This window comes from Ammospiza nelsoni, chromosome 1 (genome assembly GCF_027579445.1).
Source record: "Ammospiza nelsoni isolate bAmmNel1 chromosome 1, bAmmNel1.pri, whole genome shotgun sequence".
Lineage (NCBI taxonomy): Eukaryota > Metazoa > Chordata > Aves > Passeriformes > Passerellidae > Ammospiza > Ammospiza nelsoni.
In genome coordinates, this window is record NC_080633.1 from 57583355 (window position 1) to 57595079 (window position 11725).

The following is an 11725-nucleotide window of genomic DNA, read 5'->3' on the forward strand; positions in this document are numbered from 1 at the left end:
GCGGGAGCAAGTGAAGTTTCTGAAAACAAACTCCGTGCTTCTTCTCTCCCCAGCTTCGCTCTCGGAACCAGTCTTAAAGGTGCAGAAATTAAAATCCAGCATAAACAGAACAGACAGTTGGGGATACAAGCACCATAAAGTCCCCCTAGGACAACTACTTTCTGCACCGTCCATTTGAAGCCAACTGTAATTTCAATCATGGAAACTTACAGATTTTCAAGCATTGAGTCTTTAATCTGAAGGACTTGGTGAATTTGCAAATAAGGGGAAATGTTCAAAGACTCAGAAGCTTGCTTACAGAAACTATACTGAAGACACATGATATATGATACATATAGAGTAAGTTTAAAACCTCTTGCCTATCTCCCAGAGGCAGAGAGACTATAAGGCAGACAGAAAAGCTTCACTGAAAAGACTACTGTTCTCTGAGAAACCAAAAAAAACCCAAAATTGCCTTTAACAGCATCAGTAGCAGATACTTTGAATTATTTCTGGAAAGACTTGGAGCCATCATGGCTGACACACTTTATGGGGGAGATTTAATGAATCACAATGGTCTTCCTTATCTCTGCTTTCTTAAACATTTTTCCCAAGTATGATTGGAAAAAGGTATCTGCAGACTGGAATGAAGAAAAGAACATGTTGCACGTGCTCCAGGTCTCCTACACTACAGAATGCATCCCTCTTGTCCAAAATTCTCTTGAATGTCTGACCCAGCAAATCCAAATGATCTCTGGGGGAGTCGAGCTTTGCAGGGATCACAGAATCACAGAATGGGTAAGGTTGTAAGAGACCACAGTGGGACACCTAGGTCAATCTCCCTGCTCACACAGGGTTCCCTACAGCATATTAATCAGGAATATGTCCTGATGACTTTTGAATATCCCCAGGGAAGGAGTCTCCACAACCTCTCTGGACAACCTATTCCAGTGATCAAAGGAAGTTCCTTTCCATATTCAGGTGAAACTTCCTCTGTTCCCATTTCTGCCCATTGCTTCTCATCCTGTTGGTCATCACCAAGAAGAGCCTTGGTCCTATATCTTACGTCCCTTCAAATACTTCAGACATTGATAAAATCCCTTTTCAGTCTGCTCTCCTCCAGGCCAAACAGTCTCAGCTCCCTCAGGCTCTCCTCATGAATGAGGTGCTCCAGTATCCTCCTCATCTTCATTGCCTTCCTCTGGACTTGCTCCAGGAACTCCATGTCTTCCTTGTACTGAGGAGCTCAGGACAGGTCACAGCACTCCAGATGCAGACTCACCAGGGCTGAGTAGAGCAGCAGGATCACTTCTTATGACCTCCTGGCCACATTCCTAATGCACCCTGAAGATATCAGTGGCTCTCTGCCACAAGGACACACTGTGGCAGCCTATTGAACACCATGACCCGCTTCTCCAGAGCTGCTCCAGAGCAAGTCAGCACCCAGCCGGTACTGGTGCATGCAGTTCTTTTTCCCTCGGCGCAGGACCCTGCTCTTGCCTTAGATGAACTTCAGAAGGTTCTTCTCTGAACAAGTCTCCAACCTATCAAGATTCTTCTGAATGGCAGCACAACATTGTGCAGTACTGGCCACTTCTGGATCCAATAGTTACGCCTGGGGGACACCATAGGCCTCCAGCTAGACCCCATACCACTGATCAGAACCCTCTGAGACCTGCCATACAGCCTGTCCTCAATCCACCTCACCATCTGCTCATCCAGCTCACACTTCCTGATCTTGCCTATCAGAATGTCATGGCAGACAGTGTCAAAAGCCTGGCTGAAGCCCAAGAAGACCACATTCACTGTTCTCCCTTCATTTATCCAGCCAGTTATCCAATTGTAGAAGCAATCATCTGCAATTTGGCTTCTTCCATAGCTATGACATGACAGTAAACCATTGAAGTTCATAAAATATAAATCTGTTAAGTGTTAAAAAACCCTAACTAATTAGCCAATGATCTGGTATGAAAAGATAGAAAGTCCAACAGTCCATTAGTGAACCACAATAAACTGTGCTTAAGATTGTCGTGAATAGTACATCACAAAGTGGAAGATTAATTATTATGTAAGAGTTGAACACATGCATCATACCAGTCTAAACAAAGAAGAACTAAACATTTATGGCACTAGCCCACACACACTAACATAGTTTGTTTCCCTGACATAAAGATGTCCCTGCATTAATAAGAAGGCTAGAATTTAAGCTTCTATCAGACAAGCCAAGTGCACTGTAAATCCTTCATGCATTTATTCATCACACATTGCACCCAGCTGTATAGCAGAAAGTGTTTTACGTATGAAGAACTGAAGCAGAGATATTTAAGTCAAGATCACATAGCTTTTTAGCCACCTAATATGCGTGCAACATAACTGGGTCATTCATGATGCTTGCTCTGGAAACAGTATTTTTTCCTTAGCGTACAGTGTTGGAATCATTTCAGTCTTACATTTAGTCATGGCAATCTGCCCATTTGAGAATTGTCATTTATGAAAAACCCTCTCACAAGGGTTAACTGTGGCCCATTACTTGTTCCCAGCTTTTTCTTAGAAAGGAGAGTAATACATTTTTCCACAGCTTTTTAGCACCCTCTGTTTTCATTTTCTAATCAAAATGTCATTCCTTTTTAATTGCTATGACGTTGAAAAAATCAGACTATATGCAAAGGCTTTTTCAAATACAGCATAAAAGTAAGGATCAGCAATGCAGTGTGTAACCAAAAAGCAAGAAAAACAAGAGGTTATAAGTTTCCATACCATACCAAAAAAGGGTTAAGAGGAAGAAACCAAAAACATGGACACCAAGGGACACAAAAGTGATGTGAGTATTTTAGGAGGCATTGGTGTGAAGTGTTAGAGTATTTATTCTATGGTTATCTGATTGATCACATCCTATACTGGATGAGAAAAAGAAAACAAATGAGGCAAACACAAATATAAACCCTGACTGATTAGCATTAACAAAGACAGTAACCAGAAAAAAAAGAACTGAAAATATCTGTTTGCATTAATTGTTGGTTGGCCTATCAAGAAACAGCAGGCTACATTGGTTTTGGCTGTGATAGAATTTTTTTTCTTCATAGTAGCTCATATGGTGCTATGTTCTGGATTTATGACCAAAACAGTGCTGATAACACAGCGATGTTTTTATTATTGCTGAGCAGCATTTATATAGCATCAAGGCATTAGTCCCCCATACTGCCCCACTAGCAAATATGCTGGAAGCACACAAGAAATTGGTAGGGACACAGCTGGCACAGTTGACCCCAACTGACCAGAGGGATATCTGTATCATACAGGATCGCATTCATCTCAGGGAAAAGAAGGAGGAAGAAAAGGGCATTTAGAGTTATTCAGTCTGTGTTCCCAAGTAAGTGTTATGCATGATGGAGCCCTGCTTTCCTGGAAATGGTTAAACACCTATGTTCATGAGAAGTAGTGAATGAATTCCGTATTTTGCTTTGCCTATTAAGCTGTCCTTATCTCAACCCATGATTTTTTTCACTTTTACCCTTCCAATTCTCTCCCCCATCCCAACCAGGTGTGAGTGAGTGAGCGAGCAGCAGCTTACCAAGGTCAACTCACAACATAGGCAAAATGGGACTTTGCAAATGGTAAAGATGCAAACCTTAGGATGTTGCAAGCAGTGGGTGGAAATATGACAACTGATGAGGCAATGTGCAGGGCAAGACAGAGCAGGGAGGAACAAAGAGGGAATAGGCAGAAAGGTCTATAAACAGTCAGTCAAAACACACTCATCACTGCAAGTCTATTCTACCTTCTCATTGCCATTGCCTCTCCTTGAGCCTTCTCTTGAGCATTTGCATCTCCATGGACAAGAGATTCATTGCTCCCTTAATGTCAATGCCCCTTGAAAAAAAAAAACATCAAAAACCCAGCACTTCTGACCATGACAAGCTACTTTATAGAAGAAACTCCCAGTCTCATTTGGCAGCATAGACTCAATCACTAAAAAAAAGCTGTATGGTACATGCCAGGGTAACAAATAAATCACACATGGAATAAGGAGGAAAATACCTCAGAAAATAGCCAGGAGGTAGAAGCAGGGGTAGTACTCCTATGAGTGAAATTCAGGTATCCTCTTGGCTGCTTGGCATGAGAGCTGACACACAATCTTACCACATCTGACACCATGACAACACAGCTTGTACAATGTTTTCTAGCCAGAAAGGGAAAAAATGTGATCCACGGATAACTTGTTCTTTTTCACACCAATTGCTGTGCTCACACATCCTCATATGATATTCATTCTGTACATAGTGATTTTCACTGCCCACATTAACAAAGTAATTCAGACTGTTTTGCTCATCCTCCTAGGCCAAGAGTTAAACAAAGAGTAAGCATGAACAGAGCTACTGAGATATGTTGGAGCAAGTGTAATCAAAAGATTCCTACTGGAACAGAATTCAATTCCATACAACTTCAGGAGGGCTGTGCATATTTGTTCAGACAAATACCAATCAGGCACCCCTCCAGAAGGCTCTCCTGTTTCATGGAGGTATTATAGCTTGCTCAGAGATCCCTTAACTTGGATTGCATTGCTCAATACTGAATACACACAACAACAGCTCCAGAGGTGAATTCTACCTTTAGTTTTTTGAGAAGACTGAAGTATTTAATTCAGTGTGCTTTCAGGATGTTTTGAACTGTGGCTAAGACAAATTTCAGTTTTGCTCCTTCTAAGAGTAAAATATGCCAATGCTCCCCAGCATTGTGTCTTTCATAGCATATAACTATTCGCAAAAATGGCTGTCTGGACGAGGAGGAATTTTGAACATTTTCATAAATATTGAAATAATGTCCATCTGATGGCTGCATCTAACAGTGTCTCACATCAAAATAATCCAGCAACTCAGGAAAGATTTCAGACTTCATGAAAGAGGCCTCAGGCTGGAAAATTACCAAGATTCCAAAACACTCAGGCAATTGCTGGAATAAAATACTGAAGTGAAACCTCCTCATGGAGCAAGATGAAGTGGACAATTCTCTTATGTACAATATCTGTGAGGAAAAAAAATAAAACACAAATTCACCTCAAAGCAGGAAAAATATTTTAAAATTACATCTTTTAAGGATGTCACCATAAAAACAATGCTTCTACCACTTCTGACAGAGGGGTAACTAGAAAACTTAAATCCTTGAGGGTCTGTGAAGCATTAAAAGTTTACGAAAGATGATACCAAAAAGTAAATATATAGTGTATAGGTTTATAATGCTACACCAATTATTTAAATCTTCCTTGGGAAATTCTTAGTATCTGCACTAAACCATAACAAACAGATGTTCTCAGGAAAAGCACAGTTATAAAAATAGGATATAAACCCCTGCATAGACTTCTGCTAGAAAGGAAGTATTGTTTTCTATGGCTAGAACCACTAGGTGTATAAAAAGCATTTTAGTATTAGAATCAGTGTAAGAAAACAAAGGGAAAAAAACACAACCAAAAAAAATGCCAGTAAATTCCAATTTCTCTGCTAGAAGCTAGAGGCTTTAAGACTTTCAAAAAATAATATCTCAAAATAATAATAAACATTAATAACAACTTTAAAACAAAGACAACAATACAACACACATGATTAGTGAGTCTGAGTATTCAGCTTGAGACTTTTAAAACAGCCTGACTTATTTTTTCTTTCCCAAATGCCTAGGACCTGAATCTAACTGCCTAAAAATATAAATATTGGAAGTCCTCAGGTACAGTAAAAATACTGACTTTCAGACAGACAAAAATGAAGAGTGATATTCTGCTGAAACTAAGTATGGCAAATGACCCTACTAACTGGAGTTCACAAGCAGAGCTGTTGAACTTACTGCACAATGCTTTTGTAGGATTGACTTGCTGTCCAGCAAGCAGCTGCTGCAGCTTCTTGATGTCTATGCATGCTTCAGCCATACTTTCCAGATCTCTGCCTTGACCAGAACTTTGACATCCATCCTCTGATGCTAAAAGAGTAAGTACACAACACTTAGTCCAAACATGAAAAGTAGTTTCAACACCCATAAGGACATACCATCCAGCTGAAGTGCTGGAACTCAACTGGCTCGTTTTTCAGAGCAGTGCAAGGAAAAGAAATCCCAGTTTTCCTATCAAACTCTCAAGAATAATGGAAGAGATTCCCCACCACCACCCCAAACATGAAAGACACTCCACTGGCCACTCCATTTTTTAAGATTTCATTTGAAGACTTCAAAGTACTTGATGCTATTTTCTAAAGAATAAAGGTTAAAAAGTACTGTTATAAGCAACACAGAAGTAATGAGATCAGACAGACACAAGAGGTTAACAGGGAAACTTACCCCAGGGAGGATTTCCCAGGTCTTTAAAATGTGTTGTTACAGATACTAAGTCTGTTTCTATTTTCAAGTTCATTTCACCACTCAAGTTTGCTTCAATCACCTGCAATCAATATCAGCTTTAGGCAACCCACTTTCCCACTGCAGAATTACAGAAAAATACAGTTTGGTTTTGTTCAAATACAAGCTTCCAGGAGTACTTCAGTACAAGTCAACCATACTTTCTGAAAATGGTTGAACATTTGAATGTTCAGCTATAAAATGCATTCCCCATCATTCCCATGTGAATTACTCTAGACCAAACTTTCAGAAGTTATGAAAAGAAAGAAATTTAATTGTTCTCCAGTACTTTTAGAACAAGTATTAGCTTTGGGAAGTTCATGTGCTGAGGAAAAGACTTCAGAAATAAGAGACTGAAGCTGAAGAAATGCAAAGATTTCTGAATTTTCATTCAGTTATTCAACAAACAGAAAGGCACCTACACAGTCTATATTACACACACAGAAAAGGGGATGCACCAGGAGCTTTCAGTGCTGCTTTCAAGAATTCAAAATAGACAACAACTGGATCAGATCAGTAACTCCAAGAAGGACTTTGAACTGACAGAAACCCTGGAAAAGTGCTAAAAGCTTTCAAATTCCATCCTGTAAACTGGAAGAAGGAATTTGAAGGAGACTATATATGGTCTTACACAAATCCCAAGCAGATCAGAGGATTCCTAAAGCACAACTAAGCACTTTGTTTCTGTGATTAGATGAATTTTCAGTAATTAAAAAAAAAAAAAAAAAGACTTGTACTGCAACCAGAATCTTGTATAGAATGGCTCCAAACAATGGACAATGGACAAGTACTATCAGAAATTGCTTCTAAGTCCATTTTGCAGCACTGATCTTGACCAGTTTTATTACCAGGATGCATCTTGCAAAAATAATTAATTGTGACACTTGATGATTTTGTTTTCTAACAACATGAAAGTAAGGCACTTAGTATAAGTTCAATCCCATCATACAACTATCCTGTGTGAGAAAAGAGCCTCAGCTCTAAACAAAAGCACTGCGCTCAATTTTGCATAAGCATAGTCACCAAGGACATGGGAGAAGGAAAGGAAATAAAAACAAAGCCCCCAAAAAATCTCACAAAAGAAAAGAGTTTGATGTGTACTTGCAGGATGGCTGCCATTTGCAAAACTGCCAGGAACCCAGGGTAATCTCTCAACTCTTCCAAGTCTTGAAAAAATTGAGACTGTTCTAATTTCAGGATTCTCAGTTAACAGAAAATTTCCTATTTATCAAAACTGGTATGAACAGTATCAAACCCAAACTATTTCAAAGCTCTACATTTACTTACTAACTTTCATGTCAGTCAGTTATGATGACTGTGACAAACAACTAAATAAAAAACCAAAGCCCTTTTCTGTCCAACTGCAGAGGGCTTTTTTCACTTAAAAGGCCCACCGGCACTCTAGAAATCCAGGGTATACTGCAAATCCAACATGTCAGTCTAAAGCACAGGCGGCTGCTAGCAGCATTTCCTTTAAATCCTGTCAGGTTCACCTGAAGTTCATTCACAGACACCTAACACAACACTCACTTAATAGGCATTTCCTTAATGAAATAGCCCAGAAAGTCTCCAATTAGCTTCCTGAAGGACTGTCATTTCTTACCAGCTATAAAGAGTAGTTTGTAGCAACACAATGCCATGTTCTTTCATGGATTGAATACAAAGAGCATCACTTTCTGAGAAACCCAGGAAAAGTTCTTCAGTGTAAATCCTAAAATAAATCCCATCATTCTATTCAGGCTTTACACAAGCTTCAGGTGCCTTGATTTCAGTGTCTAAGTCATCTCAAAATAAGATAATGTGGCAGCACCAGTTTAGGCAACCTGTTATGTCCCTCATGAAATAACATCTGTAGCATATATGCTTTAAGTGCCTTAACTTACAATGAAATTGCTGAGATTCTTCATTCTTTCCACAACACTCTTCATTGTTTTCAGCACTGGTAGGTAAATACTGACCTAGGAATACATAAGAACTGCATTTGCACAAGTACTTCAGATGTGATTGGGACACATTTATTTCTACTTTCAATTCTATCATAGTTTGGACAGCATTATCTATGGCTTTCAGGGTGCACAATATCTATCTGAAATCAGCAAATGTCTCAGGAACAGAGGAACTCTTTCCCATTATACCAACAGGCCATCATCCTAGCAATTGTTCCAGACTTAACATTCCAAGTCTATGTTCAAAATAGACGCATGTTTTTCCAGATCAGACTCTCACATGAACATTTGTGCTACTAAATAGTCAATTAATATAGCCAAAAAGAAAATAACATTCCTATGATATACTGCAGTAATTGCTGGAACTGCAGCAGTGTAAATCTGAAATAAAATAACAAAATACTGAAAGTTTCCTCGTGTTTGTCTTCAGAATCTAAATACTCTTAGCTATAGAGGTAACAGACATTCATAACCTCAAATAGGAGCACATTTGTACAAGGTCCTTTCTTTACAACTCTGCTAAAAGTCAAAATCAGGAGGCAACACATATATCTTTAACTCTGCCAGATAGGCCATAGATTTCAGAAATAAAAGATTATTTGGGTCATTTGGCACCTGAACAGCTGAAACAGTCTAAACTTGTGTGGTTTAGAGACGCTCCAGACTAAAGCCATGCAAGTCCTTTTCTCCTCCCTTCCTCTGCCATGAACATCACAGAAACAATTGGCAACCACCTGCTCTGTTTCCATAGATTCTGGGCTCTCTTGTCAGGATAGAAGCCATGTTCCATACCCCTCCAAAACTGCAGCCTCCAGTCTTTCCTCTTTCCTTTCCACTCCTTTCCAAACCCCACCATAGTATACTCTATAGCAATACCATTCCACTTGCAAACTCCCCTTTCAGAAGGGAATATAAAAGCAGAAGCTTACATCAAAGTCTGGCATGCTGGGCTCTCTGAAGTCATTCCACATTCTTCTGGGAATAACTCCCACAGGAATGTCATGTGTCACAATCCTACTGCTGATTGATAAGGATGGCTTGAAGGAAAAAGAGGATGCTTTTGCAGTTAAACACAAGATTGGAATTCTAAATTTAAATTTTTCAGACCCGCTCTGGGAAATGCTATAACTACATGCCCAACATTCAGTTCCAGTTTTCCCTCAGTTCCTATCGATATGCTTTTAAGTTGGCTTCCCTTTCAAAAGAGGAAGAGTTTGTGATGTATCAGTCATTAGTGTATCTATAAGCTATCCTTAGAGCTGAACAGGTGAATCAGCAGAGTTAACAACAACAAAAGAATCAGAAGTTAGCATACAATATCAGGAAAACCAAAGGCAAAACACAGAGCCAAACACTGAAACCCCCTTCACCTAATGGCTTCAACGAAAAGGCAATAATCCGCAGAAGATACAGAGGATGAAGGAATGGAGAAAAGTAGACATTAAAAAAACTTGTTCCAATAACATAGCTTTCTTCTTCTACCTCCTCCTTGCCTTTTGGAAAATACAACGCTGGTTCTGTATGCTACCAACCATGATGGCAAGAAAGGCTACTGAAACGGAAAATGGTACGTTTCTTTAATTTTCTAGAATTATACCATATATTACCCTTTGATCTTAGGAAATGCACTAAATTTTAGAGAACTTTTTCTTAATAATGAACATGAAAGCATGGTTGCACTTACTAGCTCCACAGCAACTCTGAGACAGGGACAGTGTTTATTAGTCAACTTGATCTTCACTGCCTTAGCACTCTGGGCAGTTTTTAATGCTCTCCATAGGTTCTCAGGCACAAACTCTAAATAGATTTCATTGTGCTCTGCAGCTACTCCTTCCATCTGAAATTCATCGAAGAAATTCCCCTACAATTTTTGAAAGTCAGGAAATAAAGCAAACAAGAGAGGTAAGTTTTATTTATTGGACCTTAAGCTTAGAATTGCATTTGTACACCAGAAACCCCGCTCTGCCTCACATCACCTGAGGAATCACAACCCTGAAAACTCATTGCTTCAGGCTAAGCCATTTAACCTACTCCCCTAACACCTAATCAGACACCGAGTTATGCTTTCCTGTTTCCAGTTTTGGGCAGGCCCATGTGGGCCAGCACACACCGAAGCTTTACACTGAAGTGACAATCAAGGAAAAGGGAGTATCCAACCTGAAACACCCGTGCAACCAGACAGACCTTGAGAGAGCTGGCACATCGAAGTCGAGGGCTACGAGAAATGCCTCGTACATCAAACCCAATTGCATGCTCTGGTTTTCAAAATGTGGTTTCTGAACTTTCCTGGGCTCACCTGGCTCAGTTCACACCACATACTAGCGCCTCCATTTGCTACTTTATCGGAGAGGATGAAATACAGCTTGCAGACAGTAAGGCGCAGGATGCAGGTCTTGGCTAACTTGACGATTGTGTTAATTATACCTGCCGGAGGGAGGGAGGAGGATGTTACAGCGGTGATCACTCCATGCACCCCAGTTTCTGCGGGACAGAAAAACCTTCAGCTTTTACAAACGCAGCTCGTGATGCTTCGCAAACTCCTAAACCTCGGGACGAAGGAAAGCGCCTCATGCCACGTCCTCCCAGGAAAGCACTGTGGTCCTCACCTCCCTTCCTCTTTTCATTGTCCGAGAAAGCCGGCCCCAGCCGCTCACAGAGGCACTGCCGCCCTTGAGTCTGCCCCGACATACTCACGGCTGAAGTGGTTGAGGCAGGCAAGATCCACGATCTTAGCCCGAAATCGCATGGCGACGCCGGCCCTCCCAGCCCCTTGCCCGCCGCCACAGAAGGCGGCCCGGGGGGAAGGGAGGGGCCTCACGCCCAACAGCTCCGCGCCGTCCCCGGATGCGCGGCGGGTTGGGGCAGGATCTGGCACAGACCGAGCGGGCTAACTTCCGCTGCGGTGGCGGTCGTCGCAATCCGGGCTGAAAAGCTTAGCTGGAAAATGCTTTGGCACCCCCGGAAAATTCGTCTGTATGGGTCGCAGTCCCGATGTCTCGAGATAATTCTTTTTCAAATCCAAGGGAGCCCTTGCAGCAGATGCCATCAGCCCCTGGCAGGGGCCAAGCTCCGACACTGCCCCAGAGGACGCGGGGGTGAGGAAGGAAAGCAACGGTCGTGTTACAAGGTGGAGCGAACAGCTTCGTGAGGGGCCTTTTCACTGCCTCATTGTTACCAGGCCACCCAGAAAGGGCTGGGCAACCGAAAGTGTTTTGAGAAAGATACTCTCTGTCAGGCCGGGCACCTCATGTAGCCAGGCTCCCAGCTTAATGCATGGTGCACCTGGGTTTATGCAAAGGTTGGAATAGGTCAAGAAAATAGAAAGTGAAGGAAAACTTTGCTTTACCTAGTAAATGTGCAGCATGCCTGTTTCCTATAGACGGTGTCCTTTACCTTAATGGTTTTGGTTCCTTGCAGTCCTTCAA

At 41.2% G+C, this 11725-nt stretch overlaps 1 protein-coding gene across 4 annotated transcripts; it reads right to left on the reverse strand.

The window, feature by feature from the left end:
- Positions 1 to 2206: 2206 nt before the first annotated feature.
- Positions 2207 to 11139, reverse strand: HUS1 (HUS1 checkpoint clamp component). Of its 4 annotated transcripts, none has more exons than XM_059466359.1 (8): positions 10907 to 11139; positions 10597 to 10724; positions 9985 to 10161; positions 9230 to 9337; positions 8238 to 8312; positions 6298 to 6397; positions 5812 to 5943; positions 2207 to 5001 (listed from the first exon to the last, which is right to left on the reverse strand). In XM_059466359.1, exons 1-8 carry the CDS (start codon positions 10986 to 10988, stop codon positions 4919 to 4921), a joined length of 885 nt encoding a protein of 294 aa, XP_059322342.1. In that variant the 5' UTR covers positions 10989 to 11139; the 3' UTR covers positions 2207 to 4918. The 4 variants fall into 4 exon arrangements, with proteins under 4 accessions (XP_059322342.1, XP_059322350.1, XP_059322330.1 ...); XM_059466367.1 differs by having other exon boundaries at positions 10995 to 11111; XM_059466347.1 differs by having other exon boundaries at positions 10597 to 10781; positions 10907 to 11104.
- Positions 11140 to 11725: the final 586 nt, after the last annotated feature.